Source organism: Manis javanica, chromosome 6 (assembly GCF_040802235.1).
Source record: "Manis javanica isolate MJ-LG chromosome 6, MJ_LKY, whole genome shotgun sequence".
In the NCBI taxonomy this organism is placed as follows: domain Eukaryota; kingdom Metazoa; phylum Chordata; class Mammalia; order Pholidota; family Manidae; genus Manis; species Manis javanica.
Window position 1 is genome coordinate 141,164,782 of NC_133161.1, and position 18,322 is coordinate 141,183,103.

An 18,322-nucleotide genomic window follows, 5' to 3' on the forward strand; every position below is an offset into this window, starting at 1 on the left:
GTTACCAAAGGGGAGGGGTGTGGGAAGGCGGGTGGGGAGGGAGGGAGAAGGGGATTAAGGGGTACTATGTTTAGTACACATGCTGTGGGGGGTCACAGGGAGAACAGTGTAGCACAGAGAAGGCACATAGTGACTATGGCATCTTACTACACTGATGGACAGTGACTGCATTGGGGTATGGGTGGGGACTTGATAATATGGGTAACCACATGGGTAAATGTAATAACCACATTGTTTTTTCATGTGAAACCTTTATACAAGTGTATATCAATAACACCTTAATAAAAAAAAATTTTATTTTAAACTAAATTTGTCAGCTTTGACCATCCTCTCCTCTGGTTAAAGCCCTCTATGCTTTCTATTCCCTTAGAATAAAATCTGAACTCCAAACTCTGGTGCCAAATTCTTCGGTCACCTCACTCCAAGCTGCCTCTGACATCTCCTTCAGTGAGTCCCCAGTACAGCCTCAGCCTCAGTGGTCAGGCCTCCTCACAGACCCCGGGGCCATGCCCTCCCACTCTGCCCGTCTTCTCAGTCTCACTCACTCTGAAATACCATTTCCTCCTCCAAGCACCCACCCAACATTACCCTTCAAGACTAAGCCCAGAGCCCCCCACGTGCCCCGCTCCACCTCTGCTCTGGTCCTTCACTGTATATACAAGGAGACATGTTTGGAGCTACAGTTCTAACTCAGAAAAATGACTTCTAACTCAGAAAAAGATTCCTAAAAGCTCTTTATCCTACAGATTAAGATGTCCTGCAGAGCAAATAAGACTAATTCTTACGTGTCTTCTGACCTATAGAATTGTATCTTTCAAACAAACTCTGTGATGTGCCATTAGTCTGATCTTGTCACCATAAGTAATAAATGTACTGCATTATATTCCAAAACCTTGGGGGTTTATGCTAAAATTTAAATTAAATTTAAATTTAAATAATAAAGCTTAGATTTGCCTAATAAAGAAGGGGAAAAAAGACTGATAATAGAAGGGCTCTTGGACTAAGACCTTTTCAGAGTTTATAATTAATATATCCAACACTTAATTTCACATATAAGAAACCCAAGAAATTGCAAGGCCTGTCCAGGGTGATGTGACTTCATATCTGGATCTTCCATTCCACAAACATTTACTGAACAACTGGTATGATGCTAGGCATTCAAGTTCATGATGAGTAAGAAAGGGTCCTTGTGCCTGGGACATTAAAGCCAGAAGAGCTAGACATGCGCCCCTCATTTCAATATAAGCAATGGGTGGTGTGCTAGGAGACAGTAAAGGAATCTTAGCCAGACTTCTTGAGGGATCAAGAAAGGCTTCCTTGAGAAAATGGCACTTAAGACTTGAGCTGGGTTTCTGACAAAAATCCAGCATTAGCCAGGTGCAGGGCATGGTGACAGAACAGGAGAGAAATGTTCCTGAGGTGGGGAAGAAACCCAGTAGGAACAAAGGTGCAAAGCCCTAAAATAGCATGGAATACACAGAGCAAGACACTACGTGTTTTTGAAGTATAACATGCTTAAGCTGAGGTATTAGGGATTCCTGCAACTCTCCCCAATAGTAGGTCCACTAATACCCCCTACCTGCTACCATTAACCCATTGCAACAGGGCCCAGAGGTCATTCATTCACTTCCTCTCTTATTTTCAAGACCTTCAACAAAGACTATTCCACTCCTCTCCTGCTTACCTTGCTAACAAATAGTGCTTCCTTAAGTCTGACCACAGTACTCATGCTACAGATTGGTCTTTAGTCTGGCTGAAGTCCTTGAGAAACAGGGACACATGGGAAGAGGACAAAGGCTCATGGGGCCTTCTGCAGTGACTGCAGCAATGCTCACCCTTACTCCAGAGCTACCACACTACTTTGCTTGGCTTTCTTTTCCCACTCTCATGCCCGGTGTGGTCCCGTGGGCCCAGGCAGTTTGTCAGCAGGCCAGCTACCTGATCAGCCACCCATATATTTTCGGAGCAAATAGTTAACTGGTGTTCCAGTGTTCCTCATTCAAGCTAGCTTGCTTGCCTTCAGAGAAATCAATCGTTTCTGCCCCCGAGATCGCAAAACATGTACCTGTGACTCCGCACACATGCACCTCCAACCTGTTCAGATTACAGCTGCCCCTTTCCCACTCTCTGGCCAGTGTTCCACCACCGTCGTGGCTCAGTCCCAATCCGATTCCTGCCCTTCTACTCCCACCTGGACACTTCATGTTCATTCACTGTTGGCGCTAAGCCCAGCCCCACAATGACTGGTATGGTCACATGTACGGCACTAACAGTCAGCGCCAGGGCACCGCCAAGTTTTTAAAGACTGCCTGATACATTCCAGAGTGTCCTAATCCAATAGAACATGTTATTACACATTTAGAAAGCCAGTTTCCGATGAGAGGTTTGCTGAGGGCCTGGTTGGGTCGTACAGGCTCAGAATTAACTGCCAGTCTATGGTGTCAGCAGGCTGAGGTTTAAGCCCTAACTCCTCCAACTTGCTGATTGACCCTAGCGTCTGGGCCTCATTTGCCCCATCAAATGAGAATACCAATACTTATAGGACTGTTGTGTTAAGTGAAATTATATAAGTGAAATATTTAGTGTAGTGCCTGATACACAATGAAAGTTCAATAAATATTAGCGAGATGCTGCTATTACTAAGATTTTCGTTCTTCTCTGTAAAACGTGGCATACATACTTTGCCCTCTTTCTTCAGAGAGTTATACAGACCTGCTTTGAAGGCTCCCAGCTATTACTTCCCACAGCCAACTGGGGTGCTTCCTTAAAATGCAGGAGCCAAGCACCCCACTTCTACACGATATATGACAATTTTCAGGGGACGATCTTACAAATCTGCATTTTTAAACAAACACCACAGCTGATTCTGCACTTAAACTTCCAGGACCACTGCTCCCAAGGACTAATCTTTTAAGTATCAAGGGATGTGACATATCTGCCCCTGATGACAGAAACTTGTTCACAACTCTGCACGTATCAGTTGTTACTGATAGACACGTGTTGGTGTCTACCGGGTGAGTGGACTTGCTAGAACAGAAAATTAGTTGAGTTTGTCATAAGAACTGTCAGTGAGAAGAAACTGGAGTTGATGGGGGGAGGGCATGAGGATGTGGTTCTCAACTAAGGCTACAACTCACTCAGTACCGGATTGGGTAATGGCACCTTTTTTAGAAGCTGGACAATGATCATTAGACTCCACAGCCATGTTCCAAGGCCCTCATCCCTCCCTGCCTTTAGTAGCATCCAGTTAAAGCTGATTCTGATGTCTAGTGGGCCCTAATTCCTAACAGATGGCTGTTCCGTTATCCAGCTAAGCATTATCCATCCCCATGCCTGAAGTTTTATCAATAACTCTCCTCGGTTCTTTTCAATAACACTGCAAATATCCATGTGAATTAGCCAGCTCCCTTTTGAATTTTCCCACAGCACATGCTCAGGCATCTGAGATAGAAAAGACCGCAGGTGAATCTGAGTAACATTTGCATGAAACTTCCGCGCTGCCGGCAAATGCCTCCAGTAGCTCTGTCCACCTAAACTGGTTCCAAATTCAACGTACGAGGACTCCCTGAACATGGCTGTTTTTCTGTTCCTCTCTGTATCCCTGCTTGTCACTCAGCAGCATCTCTGTGCCCTCCTGAGACCACAGCTCAGCGGTGGAAAGCGCAGAATCAAAGGAGGGGGCTTCGTAGAGAAGGGAAACAGCCCAAATCACAAATCACAGCAGGGCCCCAAATTCCTCTTGGACTCTTATCCTTAGAGAGTGAAATACCAAGTCACTTAGAAAAAAATCTTCCTAGGCTTGCTTCACTCCTTGTTATATTGTCCTGGTTGTGATCCCCTTTACCCGTGAACATAAAACTAGTCTAGGTCCCCAAGAGATGGCTGGTGCCGAGGAGCTAGAAGGGTTTGTCCAGCCCGGTTCTCCCACTGCTGTGACAGGGAAAGCTCAGGTCCAGGGAGATGGTGGCTTCCTCCTCGCACACACATTGTAGAGACTGGATGGGGAGGGGGCTTGAAAGGAGGACAAATGGACAATTGTTCCCCAACTGGAGCTCCTTGTGACCACGTGTGGACCCACTCTGGGGGCCTATCACTTGGAATCAACCTGGCACATCTCTGCCACTGAGTCTAGCTCTTCTCTAAGGGAGAAAACCAACCCTATCTTTGGTGTCAAACTGTTTACTTGGTTGAAGATAAGCACCAGGCAGTTTCTAAAGAAGATTGCTTTTTCTTGTTTCTTGTTTTTTTTTTTGTTGTTTTTTTGATGGCGTAGATTAAACGTACCCAGTTTATGGAGCCTTGGCCTGGTCCCGGCATGCCACTCTTTGGCCCAGACGGAGCAGTGGGCTGCATTTTCTTTTCTATCACAGTCCATACAATGCCCACTGCAAAGCCTGACACCAAATAGGCCTCTCTCAAGTGCAGCAAGAACAAGATTTGGACAGAGATGAACATCGTGTTCCCTCTCCTCTGTTTGGGTAACTTGCTCACATTTCCTGGGGCCTTTGCTTGAAGTAGACAGGGTGGTCAGGGACAGGTTCTGTCTGAAATTTGGTATCAAGAAGGTGGAACTAGACTGTTAACAGGTCAAACAAAACTGATAGAGACAATTTATAAATGGAAGCCTGATGAGCCTCCAGACTTACTCACTAGCCACTGGCCATCCACACACCGGCTCACAGGGTTCCTGGGGGCCCAGGCCTACCTTCTGTCTGTTCCCTGTCCCTCCCTGGTACCCATCTCTGCACACATACTGTGTAGATAATTCAGGGCACTTCCTATGGCCAACAAGCCTCACTTACCCATCCCCCCTTCCCTACCTTGTTCAAGTACCTATGCAAAGCTTTTTTCTTAAATTCTTTTAAACCTCACAAGGGGAATGAAAGGTGGCAGAGTCCATCTAAAACATTTGCAGCCAGCTGACTTACTTAATACCTAGGTATATTCTCATTACAGATCTCCTTAAGCCTGGAAGGAATTTTTTTCATTGTGGGGAAAAGTCCTAGCAGTGATTTCAGTTGTTGAGGAATTTATTAACTGACCAGTTCACAGAAGGGTAAGGACCATGCAAGGTGTTTGGCCAAGCAGAGAAAAGCAGGACTCCAGTTACCCTTCTCCTGGTTGTTCTCAGTCCAGGGAGGTGATGGGTGGAGGGAGAGAGGCTGGAGGCTGGGCCAACGTTTGCTGCCTTTCCTCCTCAAGCCAAAGAGAAGAGATCCCTAATCTCAATGGCTGGAGTCTCCGTCCATCCCACTCCCCCACCCCCTGGCTTTCTGGTAGCTTCTGTTCAGCCCAGAGTTTGGAATTCAATCCAGGAACAAGCATGACAAACACTATTTTTCATTTCCATGGAGACCAGGGCCTGCAATAGAACCAGGACTCCATGCCTGAAATGCCAAAACAGCCTGACCCACTTTTCCCCCTTCCTACAAAAAACAAAGTAAGTTTGTTTGGGTCCTGCCAGAGCTGAGGGAGAAGCCATGGCACCTATAATCTCTATTTTGAAGAGGAACAAATACGGTAACCTTTGAATCTGCTGGTGCTACAGAACCAGTGTCAGAAGTCAGACATGAATTGTTTTACCCAAAGGGCTCACAGGCTATGCCAAATCCATTCTGTGTTGTCGTCCTCACCTTCTGGAGGGAGACGTTCAGACCCCGGAAAAGATGTACATAATAACCATGATTCAGCTCTTAGAATCCAAACTCAGGAAACTGCCCCAGGATATCTGCACTTTTTGGGTCCTCTACCTGGAACTCTTAAGTTTAGAGTTTTGGGTTCTGGTGCCTTTTGCACCTTCAGATCGAAGTTCAAATGTCACCTCCCCAGAGCGGCCTGTCTTGAAGGACCCCTCTGCCTGAAGCGGCCTCCCAGTCCCCAGGCAATCATTATCATCCCAGGCCATTTTCCCTTCTTGAGAAACTTATCAGGAGCTGACGCTGTCTTGTAGTTGTCCTAGTAGCTGAGTTGTTTATCACCGGCTTGGACACTCCCTGGAGGTTGCAGCCTTATCTGTTGTGTGGTTCCCCACCACCTCCAGTACAATGACTGGCACACACTAGGATCACAGATATGTATTACATGAATAAAGAAATAGCTCTCTTTAAAGCCGTTCATCGTTGAGCCACTCTGTTGGAAAGATCTTTCTTAACCATGCCCCCAAATCTGCCTTCTTTGTAACAGCAGCCCATTGGTTCTTATTCTGACTTCTGCATACATAAAAACGAAAATATAACATCACTTCTGAACTCTTTGCTGGCCTGGTCACTTTGTCTAGACATCAGTGTATATGTCTAAGTTTAAATTCTGAGCTGTTGTAAGCCCTTGAGAAAAATCACTTTATCTTCCTGCAAACGTGTGTTCCCCAACTGCTCCTTATGGAGCAGAATCTTTAAAACAAACAGACACCTAATCAGAGTGCATCCCCAAAGTAAAAGGCTTCCTATAATGGTTCCTCGAGTGCAAAATGCGTTAGAAGTGGGAGGTGAATTCCCAGTTCAGAAACTTAATCCTGTTTCTAACATTCTGTCCTTTCCGCGTGGCGAAGACGAGGTGAGCATACAGCTTGCTGCCGTTCACATATTCGTCTAGTCCCTACTCCCGCGGGACTCAGAAGAGGATAAAGACTTAAAATGAAGCAGAAGAAACTGAAATTACACGTAGCAACAACTGGTGTTGCCCACTTCCCTTTCCCTGAGATCGTTCACACGAGGACAAACACCTACCTTCTGGGAGACAGCCCTGCTGGGTTCGCAGGCACTGTTGGCTGAACTGATCTATAATGATAATAGTCTGTAGTCTGGAAGGGGCCTGAGTGGTCATGTAATCCAAACTTCCACCAGATGCAGGAATTCCCTCTGCAAGGCCCCGAAAACAGTCACTCAGCCTCGGCTTCGGATTGCCAATGACAGCACTCACCAGGTGGTGACATACGTGTGTGCACAGCTCTAAGGGGACTCTTAGGGGCCATGGTCCTTATTTCTCCATGATTCCTGGCGATCATTATCCATCTAGCTGTATCTGAGCTTCTCAGTCTAGAAATTAAGCTAACCTTGCTGATTTGACATCATTAAACAGGCATTTACTGAGCATCTACTGTGTGCCTCTAACTTTGTGATACATATTCATCCCAAGGGTGCACAGGGCAGTGACCGTGTGATAGTTTTTTGTAGATACACAAAAATAAAATAGGCGATATTAAACATGGTATCAGGCACACAGTAGGGACTCCTTTTAAACTTGGCTCACTATTAATCCCAGCCAAATCTAAGTTCCATCCCTCCCAACGTATTTCAGAAGGCTCAGCGCTCAGGCGGATGGGACCTTGTGGGAGCAGAAAGGTGCCAAGCTATCCCAGGAAGCCCATTCCTTGAAAGAGATTTCCAGTTCACTGGGAGGCCACCAATCACTGGAACAAGGCAGAGAGGAGTTAATCAAAAAGAACTCCTAGCTGCTTCTAAGCATAGCCATCAAGGGTGATGTCGCTCCTAAAACTGTAAGGAACTGGTGCAGGATACACCCAACAAACAGGTGAAGTGACCATGCTTTGTGCCATGTGATGTTCTAGGCATAAGGGTTACAGGTTCTACTTCTAAGGAACTCACAAACCGGTGGGAGAAACAGACATGAAATTAACATCATGCGGATTGGAGCAAAACATCTCCCCACACCACCACCTGCCAAGGGAGCCAGGCAGTCCTGACTCAGCACCTGCCCTGGGTACAACTGGGGGCAAACATGAGCTTCAGCCACGAATGCCACCTAACCTCCACAAAGACTTGAAAGGAGGACGACAAGGAGTGTATAAAGCATACGCTGTGAACCCCGGAGAGGGTAGCTTCTCTGAGACAGCAGGAATCAGACCTAAAGATGATCCAGGCAGTCTGGGCTCCTAGTGAATTCAGCAGTACCAGCTTTTCTGCTAGTTAATTCAGCCACACCATCTCAGACACCAGAGATTGCTGCCATGCTGTCAGAATAAAGTTACCAGCCAGGCAGTCAGACTCAGGGGCGTGTGGGGGGATGCGAAGCAAATGACAGCATTCAGTACACCCGTCCCTCTTATCACGGCTGCGTGACCTTGCTCTCAGAGCCAAGTGTGTGGCTAACCTCTTCCAGACCGTATGGGTTCAAACCTAGTTATGACTTACTATGCTGCTAGAGCTCAAACAGAAACAGGCAGAAGAATAGCCATTATGTTAAAAATCATAGAATTTAAGAACAAAGAGGACTATAAGCTGTCAGCCAGGCTGCTTGACTGCAGGCAGATACCTAAGTCACCCAAGAGAGGATTTACCCTAATTTACAATATATTCAGGGAACAAAGGACCAGGGTTTCTTCCCTTTGTGATCTTTCTCATTGTCTCCTGCTACCATCAGAAAGTTCCTTATGATTAAAATAACTCTGTAACAATGCACTTAATACCATTCTCTTTTAATCAGGCTTTCCCAGGCTTGAGGTCAGTTTCTTAGCTATAACCCTCTTCTGTTCCTACCTTCCTTTCTTTGGGTGGGACGATTGAAACACCTCAAACCTATTTTCTTAAGTTAAAAATCGTTTCTTCTACAATATCTCCACCAAATCTTTGTTAGATTATGCCTCAAGTGACACAGAAGTAGTTCACCCATAAAGTAACTCATTTCATCTTGGACAACTCTTACTTGACACTCAAACTGTTTCATGTGGCTTCCTACCAAAGGTCCTATTTTTACTACTTTGGCAGCCATAGAGTAAATCTCATTCCTCTTTCACGTGCAGTTGAAACATGGCTCTCCTGCTCCTTCAGTCCTTTCTCCTCCAGATTTGCTGGTCCCTCCAGCCATCCTTCCATAGAATAGCTACGGCTCCCTCAGCCATTGGGTTCACTTTCCTCTGAATGAATTCCAGTTCATTTCAATCCCCCTTAAACTGGGGAGCCCAGAAATGGGTGTATACTGCAAGCAGTGCTCCGATGAGCTCTGAATAGAGCATAGCCATCACCCCATTGCTTTGCTAATCAGACAGCAAACATATATTTTTGGATTCACCTTCTGAGTCAGGGCAATTTGGAATTAGTCACTGTTCTCTTACGAGTCCCTGGCTATAGTCTATAGGCTCAAAAGAGAGAGAGAGAGAGAGAGAGAGAGAGAGAGAGAGAGAGAGAGAGAGAGAGAGAGAGAGAGAGAGAGTGTGTGTGTGTGTGTGTGTGTGTAACGTATGTGTGCAGATCCCTACAAGGACCACCCCCTGCCTTCCCCCAATCAGATGAACCTGAGTTTCAGAGGGATGATAAAGAATCTACCCAGTTTTCACACCAACTCAGGTTATCCTACAATTCTGGACATTTATATGAACATCTCCAGTCTAGATGTAAAACCATAGCCCTTAGAGATTCTCTTATCTGAAGAGGTCAAGTTCTTAGCAAATGTTTCCCCTCTTTCTACAACAAACATTCTTCTATTCTATTGGACCCTATACTGCCTGGCTTACAGATAGGCTGAGCTTTTCCCTGATGAGCCCAGAGCAGTACTGGGAGGTTCCCAGGTCATTAGGAAAACTGAATCCAGCCCTGTCTTGTAACCGGGAATAAAAGGTGCACATGTGCAGCCATGCTTAGGAAAGGCGGCTGCACACTTCTCTGAGGTGATCATCAGAACTTTCTAATCAGGACTCTCTGATTCAGGGGCCAGCAAACCACGACACACCGGCAAAATCCAGCCTGCAGCCCATTTTTATATGATCCACAAGCCAAGTATAGTTTTTACATTGTGAAATGGCTAAAGCACAAGAAGAGCTTGTGACATGTGAAGATGATATGAAGTGGAAATTTCAGAGTCCATAAATAAAGTTTTATTGGGAACACAGCCACACACATTTGTTCATATATTGTCTGTGGCTGTTCCCCCTGTCCAAAGCAGAGCTGAATTGTTGCACCAGAGACGGCATGGACCACAAAGCCTAAAATATTAACTATCTGGCCTTTACAGAAACAGGTGGCCAACCCCTGTTCTAACAATGCAGGACCTTGACAAGGTCTCTTCTGTGAGCCTGCTTCTCTTCTGTCAAGTTGGGGAGGAGGGTGCCTGTGTCCCACAGACAAGGAACCTGTGCTCGAAGACTCCATAAGTTGAGGGAAGGGCCTGCAGAGGAAATGTGTAGGGCCAGGAAAGAAAGACTTTTTTTTATGAGTTCCTCATTCTCTCCCTATGGGGTACTACCTTCCATGGCCTTGACTCTGACACTCTCCTGACAGAGGCAACTTCCCAAAACATCCCTTTCTCCTTCCTTTCTCCAAGGCCAGCTTTTTCTACCCTGGTCCTAAACTTCTCTAACCTGTCGAGTGCTAGGCAAATCACAGGAGAGAAACATGCCCACCTCTGGGGACTAGCTGGGGAGAGAGGAGAGGTGCGAAGCAGAGGGTCAAGGCAGGGTTCAGAGAAGCCCAGTCTGCTAACAAGTGCTGGAGAAGGCAAAGATCCCTTTCTCCAGCCCTGGCTGAGCGCTTGGCTGAGTCCCCAGGGAGACAGAGCTCCAAGTCCTCCCCCACCCCTCCACTTGCCTAAATCAAGCAAATAACCAACAATGCAAGGAGGTGTGGGGGAGTAAGGCCCAGCCACTGGGTATCTATTTTCTGAAAACACATGGTAAATCTCTGAGCCAAATGCCAGCTAAGTCAAAGAATAAACAAATCCCTTCATTTCCCTGAGACAGGAGCTATGGACTTCCCCTCCTCATCCCCTCCTTCCGCTAGCCAGACCCATCTGTCCCATGGCTCTCCCTCTGTGGGGAAAGCACTATCTGTCCATATTCGAGAGGGTGGCCTGCCTTATAACCCCCCAGCCTGCCTCCCATTCCTTGCTGACCACTGCTTTGGTCACCTGTACCCCACCAGGGGCACCGCAGAGGTCCGTCAGTGGGTGAAGAACAGGGGCACATGGCCTGCCCACACCTCCCCCAGAAACTCCGGCCAGCTCTCCATGACGCACCACTATTCACTCCTCTGCCCTCCTTTCTCCAAGTCAGAGGACCCTGACTAAGTCTCGCTGGCCTAGGGGAACCCGTCAGCCCCAACCCAACCCCTTCTTCCACCTGACCAGCGCCCCCACCCTCAGTGCTCCAAAGCTCAGCTCAGGCAGTGCTACGATGATGGAGGGAAGGATGGGGGTGAGAAGGAAAAGAATGTGGCATCTCTGCAGCATGATGTCACACCGGCTGCTTGCAGATCCCCCAACACAGAACAGAAGCGAACAACATGGACTCCGGCTTTACTCAGCCTTGAAAGGCTTGTGTTCTCAGCATCTCTGAGCAGCCTGCACCAGCTGGAAAAGGCACGTGAGGTGATAGATAGGTGCTGACCAAGGCCCCCAGGGCTCCAACCCGACCCCTGGGCATAGCCACCCCTTCAAAAAAAATATAATCCCCGGAGGAAACAAAGATAGACTGACACGTACACACACACAAGCGTCAGCACAAGTTAGCACTAACCTGGAAGCCATTAGGAACGGTAGTGGAGTGCAGTGCAGAGAGGAACTCATTCATTCATGCATTGGGCAGTGGGGGGCGGGGGCGGGGAGCGGGGGGCCCTGAGGACGGTGGAGGGCACTCACCTCCATGACCAGCCCACGGCCCCTGTTTCTACCGGGGAAGGGAGCGGGGGCAGGGTTCTCATAAGCTGGGGGAGCTGCCTTTCTCTGCTGTTTAGCACCGCTCGGGAATTTTAAGCATGACTCCCCTTGATTTTCCTTTCCCCCACCCCCACCCCCACCCCCCGCGGCTGTTGTTTGGTGTGGTCGTGCAGCCTACAGAAGTCCCTCTCGCCCTCGCTTCCTTTCTCTCTCCCTCCGACTCGCTCAGACAGCTGTTCCCCAGCCCTGCACGCACGCGCACACACTCAGACACGCTCCCCTCTCAGCGCAGCCCCGCGCGCGCACCCTGCGCGCCAGCCGCTTTACATAATGCAACTCTGGTGCAGCCGGCCTGCCGGCTCTCAATTATTCATGCCTGCTCCGGGGCCAGAGCCACTGGGGCTGAGGGCGTTATGTCCTCTTGGTCCCCAAATCTGACAAAACACAAGGCGATGCTCCCGAGAGATTCTGCTCCCTTTGGGGCACCAACGATTGCCCAGGTGTGGCCTATTAGATCTACCTGTATCAAGGAGGTGACGCTATGTCAAAACACAAGCGCCTGGCTCAAAATAGAGCCTTGCATCTTTCAAAGGACGACAGCTGTACTCACTGCCTGAGCCTTGGGAATAGAGGACAGGAGGAAGGTGGCACTGGAGACCACGAGCTGCAAAAGAAAATGGCTGGGGGCCTGGGTCTCTTTGGGGTAACCTCTCCCGGACTTTCAAGGCAGGATCAGGCATCAGAGGGCGGTACTCGCTTCTCCAGCACGTCAGACTCTCACATATGAGAAAAACAGCACTCAAGCAAAGTACTTACAGTCATGAGAAAGCAGTGTTTTCAAGCTCTAAACTGCACTTTCTGAAACTGTTTTTTTCTCCTGTCCATTCACTGAAATGCAGTATTGGTACTGAAACAGCCCCCAAAGGAATGTTCTTTCAGATGAGAGGTATTTCATTCAATAATGGTATTAATGAATATTTTGAGTCGCTGATGGCTTACAAAGCACCTTCACTCACATTAATGTCTTTCATTTCCTCAACAACCATCTATGTGGGCCTAATCATGAGCACATCTCATAAGGATGGTGACCCCTAGAAAGGTGGGAAGTCCCACATCAAGAAAGGCTAAGCTGGGAATCCAAACCATCGGGCTTGAAATCCAATGATAATTTGCTACATAATACCCCAAACACGACTGAGTCTTTGGGGTGCCACTGTCATCTTTTGAGGAGAGCAGCAAGGGAAGCCAAAACCTGGGTCAAAATAAACAACAGTGCATCTGAGGGCGATGGTTCGCTCAGTGCTCCCCAAGTGCAGTCACCGGAGGATCTTGTTAAGCCACAGATCCTGACCTAGTGTGTCTAGTGGCGGGCGCTTGAGTTGGCCTTTCTAGCAAACTCCCAGGTGATGCCTGTGTTGCTTATGCCACGGACCACACTTTGCACTTTTTGGACGTTCCTAAAGGACAGAGTTTTGTCTGTCTGCTGCAGCTGCAGAGAATAACATGCTGAAGGTGAGTGATTATAATCCACTGAGTGACCTGCGACCTGCTCACCAGACTGGGGCTGGGAGCTAACTAACACTCCTTAGACTTCTGTTGGTAAAAATTCTCACACTGGGATCACCAAAACCTACAAGCTCATCATGAATGGCCTTTCCAGGATTGTTTCTGTCTGCAACCTGTTGACAGAAGACCAGCCTCGCTCTTCTATCTAGGAAGCACGTGAGTTTGGGCTGTCTGGCTCCCACCTCATCACCTAGAGGAGTTTCAATTCCAAAGAAAGGTTTACTGGCAATTCCCTGGGACGTGAGCACTGCCCCACCTCTACAAGTTTGACTCAAGTCCTGCCTCTTCTGAAATGCGTTCCTCACTTTAGACTGCCCACCTGCCCCTTCTGTTATTCCATGGAAAGATCTTGGACTTTGGAGTCAGATCTGCATTCAAAGCTCAGTTTTACTGCTTTCTGGCTTGTGATCCTGACCCAACTACCCCCACCTTGGCCTCAGTTTCTTCATCTGAAAAAGCTACTAATACATGTTTCCTCTCTTACACTATTGAAAAAATGATGGAATAAAATGAAGGCATGGTCATAAGAAAGAAACAAATCCTACCATTTGCAACAACAAGGATGGAGCTGGAGGACATTATGCTCAGTGAAATAAGCCAGGCAGAGAAACACAAATGCCAAATGATTTTCCTCATTTGTAGAGTATAACAATAAAGCAAAACTGAAGGAACAAAACAGCAACAGACTCAGAGACTCCAAGAAGGGACTAGTGGTTACAAAAGGGAGGGTGTGGGAGGGAGGGTGGAGAGGGAGGGAGAAGGGGACTGAGGGGTATTATGTTTAGTACACATGGTGTGGGGGGTCACGGGGAGAGCAGTGTAGCACAGAGAAGGCAAACAGTGAATCTGTGGCATCTCACTACACTGATGAAGAGTGACTGCATTGGGGTACGGGTGGGGTACTTGATAATATGGGTAAATGTAGCAACCACATCGTTTTTTCATGTGAAACCTTCATAAGAGTGTATATCAATAATACCTTAATAAAACATTAAAAAAAAAAATGAAGGCATGGCCATGGAGAAGCGCCTAAGAAAAGTCGGCTGCCTCATCCACCCTGCCCTTCCAAACTACAGCGCACAGTTTAGAATTCCACTGCAGATTCTGTTCAAATCTGTTGGTTTTATCTCCCTAAGAATATTGTACGCTGCTTGTCCATGTCCCTCTGACATGTAGAAGTACTGGGTCAGTAAGTGCCTTTGTACTAATTGTCCTGTCCTCCATTAAGACAGTAAACAAAAGGGTTGGTGCAGTCAACAAGCCAGCACACGGTCTTGGCTGACCCACTACTGTGGGATATTGGACAAATCACACGAACTTTTCAGAGGCTTTGCACATTCCACTATAAAGTGCACAGATTCATCTTTCTTCCCAAACAGCTCTACATGGCCCTACAGTGTATCTTCATGGTTTGGAAGGATAGCATTGGGTTAAAATGCTGACTTCATATGCTGATTCTCTTAATTACTAATTTTGTGACCTTAGCAAAGTTAGTCTTACTCAGCTCCAGACTTAATCTTCAGTCACAAAAATAACAGAATCTCACTGGATTGTGTGAGGATTAAAAGACATAAACATCTGTACCAAGCTTTTCACTGTATCTGACACAAGAGTATCTGTTCAACAAATGAAAATGACTGGTATTATCACTAGCTACTTTTGAAAAACATAATGAAAGATATCATCTAGTAGTGAGACAGGTACTCAGAAACCTTCAACTGAGTCTGGAGCTAAGGGAAATCTCAGCTCCTTAAGATACATGGGATGCATCCATGTCATTTCCTCAATCACAAAAATATTCTTTGCCACCTGCCCCTCCCAAACTGGACCTCATTAAATAAGAAGAAAGTTACAAAGCAATCAAATCAGAAAATCTGGACTATGTCTACTGTGTTATAAATGTAAGCCTTCCTTTTATGATTACAAACTCCTCACTTGAGCTACATGAAGTCAAAATTATCCTAATACTAAATAGAAATAGACAGAGTATTTTCTATGTATAACGTAATTTGCCAGATCTCTGATGTGAATGATCTCATTTACTCCTACCAATAATGTTAAGAAACACGGACTTATCATCCCCATTTTTCTGATGAGGAAACAAAGAGGTAAAAGGTTTATTAACTATATACTATGGGAAAGTCACTAAACAGTAGGGCACGTATCTGAAACCTAGACTGGCTAACTCTTAACCTACTCTTAACCATTCCACTGCATATGAAAAGGTGCTGCTGACTGTCACAGCAGAGCAGGGCCTGTTTTTCCCTGTGTTTATAGATTCACACCACCCCCCTCATCCTCCTTGAAAGTCACAGCACAAACTCTGAAGAGGCCAGCTAGCGTAAGAGCGCATTAGAACAAAGCTAAGCAGACTTCCGCACATGGAACCGATGCCTCCACAGTTTAACAGCTCAGCTTTTTGGTGCCTAAATTCCCAAACTGCTTTTCTGTAAATGAATTTAGAAAACTGACGTAAAAGTGGGTACTTTTTTCTGAATTAAACTGTTCCCTTACAGACACAAAAAACTGACATTAGTGTCTATTTCTGGAAGGAAAAGAGGTGTCTGAGAGTTCTGTGTGGTATCAAAAGGGCCTTTGGAAGAAGACCTGCAGGAATCGGAGGGCAGAGGAGAAATTAAGACACACCGGAAAATCCAGTCGCACCGAACAGTCCCAGTCAACCCCGACCGTCCAATCACTTTCTACAAAAAGAAGGTCAGTGTCTACACAGTGCTCGTTCACCCGGAGTGCCGGATGGATACTGCTGACGAGAACACGAGAGGCAGCAATGATGAAGGATGAGGTCTTCTTATTTCTTTGAATCCCACTCCCATCCGACAAAAACAAAAGGCTTCCAACACTGTAGGTACTTCAAACATTTTAACTAAATCTGAATTTGTTGAGATACGGGGAACAACAGGCAAAACTGAACCTGACTCTATTAGTACTGCCACTGTCCAAACCACAGGTGTTTTCATGGCACAGAAGCATCGAGCAGGCTTCTGAAGCGTGTGGGTAAGTCACAGAAGGAACGGAACAGAGAGCTAACGTTTACTGAGAATCGATCATGTGCAAGGCCCATATTTTATTTATTACAAAACTTTTATTTAATCAAACTAATCAAGAAACGGAGCATGGAAGCCTATCCTTGCCCAGGGTCACACATGCCTAAAATCCAGATTCTCACTGCATACTTCCTCAACAAACACCTGTGAGGTAAAAGGCTCTTGCAGGGCTACTGCGTGTAATCATGACCCATTGCAATCGTAGTGGTGCATTAACCCTCAACAACCCCACAGGGTAAGTTCCACTGTCCTCCTAATTGCCCCTCAGATCCAAATCCACCCTTCTCGGCCCTGCCTTGGGAGGCTGGAGCTGTGCCCTGTGGCCATACTGCTAGCTTCCTGGTGTTACTGGCACCCCAATGGGTGGTTTCCAGGTTATCTGTCCCTCCTGTGGCACCTCAGGATCCTTCCATGCCATACACTGGGCCAAGCCACAGCCCCTCTAATGAGCTCTGAATCTCTGCCTCAGGTGGGGGTCCCCTTACAAGTTCATCCCCTCACTGGATGCCCTGCCTCAGCCCTAGAGGCAGTGGTGCTCCTACATCCTTTACTCCTGCACGCTTCTGAGTCCCCTGCATGCTTCTACTTATTAATGATTCTTAATATTACATCTTCCCCGTTCAACTTATGGGTTTGGTTTCTGTCTCCCGACTGGATGCTCACCGACACACTGTTAGAGCGATGAGACAAAAAAGCAGCCCAGGTGAGTAAGACATCAACCCTGCCCTCCAGTCATGCAGTAATAATACAATGGCTGAAAGAACTAGAGGGTTCTATGAGCCAGACACGGTTTTTATACATGTAATATGTATTCGCTCATTTAACTCTTACATCAGTCCTACTTTACAAATGAGGAAAATTGAGATATCTCAGAGATTAATTTCCGCAGATCACAGAGACAGCGGATTTGTCTGCTAGCCCTGTGACTCCGGAGTGCTTTCAGCATCCTGCTGAAATGCTGCTTCCATCATTCTGCAGGCAAGGAGGGGAGGAGGGGCAAGCACACACGGGACATATAAACACAATAGTGTTTCATGAAGTTTAGAAGAGAAAAAAGAAATTAAATAGTTAGGTATAGTGATCCGTGTATATCCAAGGAATTCAAGATATGAGAAGGCGCCAGTGAAGGTCTCTTAAGTCAGTCTGCAGTGTAAAGGAATTGGTGTACACAGGTCCTCAGGTACTTGGGAGACCCCATGAAATAACTCTTTCCAGAATTAACGCGCAGGATATCAACCGTGTTTCATGAACCATTAATGCAAGATAACCAATGGTCCACAGATTTCCCCTCTGCCCTGAGTTCCCTAACCCAGACTTGAATCCATGGGAACTGAGTTAGGGGTGTCCAAATGGGTGTATTGATTGCCTCTGACCCAGCTGTAACCCAAGACCTGTCATTAATACTGCATCTCTCACATGAGGAACAGTGATGTTTACATAATTAAAACCTGAAGCAGGGAATGGCTAGAAGCATGTGGGGGAGAGACCTGAGGATTCAAATGGCTCTAACCCAAGCTCACTTTACGGTATACCACACTGCCTCCAAACCAATGTCCGCCCTTTAGGGCAAACTGTAGCATGTACAAAAGCCTTTCCTAAAGCCAAATGCAACCGCATAGAATAAAAAGCCTTAGCTCCTAGTCCACAGGGAACACAACTGGCTGGGGTTAGGGTTCCTACCACAGGTTAGTCAAAGCCCATTTCGCCAAGCATGCCCAATTAGCTCCTGAGTATCACCTTTTTCTTTTCTAAATGTTCCCAACCATCAACTCTAGAAATACAGCCAGAATCAATTCTAAATTCCCTGAATGGTCTATGCTAGTGGTTCCTAGACTTTGGTGCACCTAGAAGTTTTTATATAGCCCAATGCCCAGGTCACACCCCATACAATTAGATCAGAGGGTCTGGGGGTGAGAGTCAGTCATCAGTGGTTTTTAAAGATCTCCAGGTAATTATACATGTGGAGCAAAAGTTTAGGAATCACTGGTCCATACAGTTTTAGCCTTAACTCTCTAGTAATGAAATTACTTACAGAATTTACTTACAGAAAGTATCGCCAAATACTCTGTATTTTCTAGAAGTCAAAC

The 18,322-nt window shown here is 46.6% G+C and overlaps 1 protein-coding gene across 17 annotated transcripts in view; it reads right to left on the reverse strand.

Annotated features, from left to right (window-relative positions):
- The window catches only part of GRAMD1B (GRAM domain containing 1B), a 194,198-nt gene that overhangs the window by 68,374 nt on the left and 107,502 nt on the right, over window positions 1-18,322 (reverse strand). The window contains exon 1 of one of the 17 annotated variants that reach the window (XM_073239575.1): window positions 11,465-11,594. The exons of the other annotated variants lie outside the window; for them this stretch is intronic. Within the exon in view, the coding sequence (XP_073095676.1) occupies window positions 11,465-11,514 (50 nt within the window). The 5' untranslated portion in view covers window positions 11,515-11,594. Of the gene's footprint in view, window positions 1-11,464; window positions 11,595-18,322 lie in introns of those variants that run through there. 17 annotated transcript variants of the gene reach the window in all.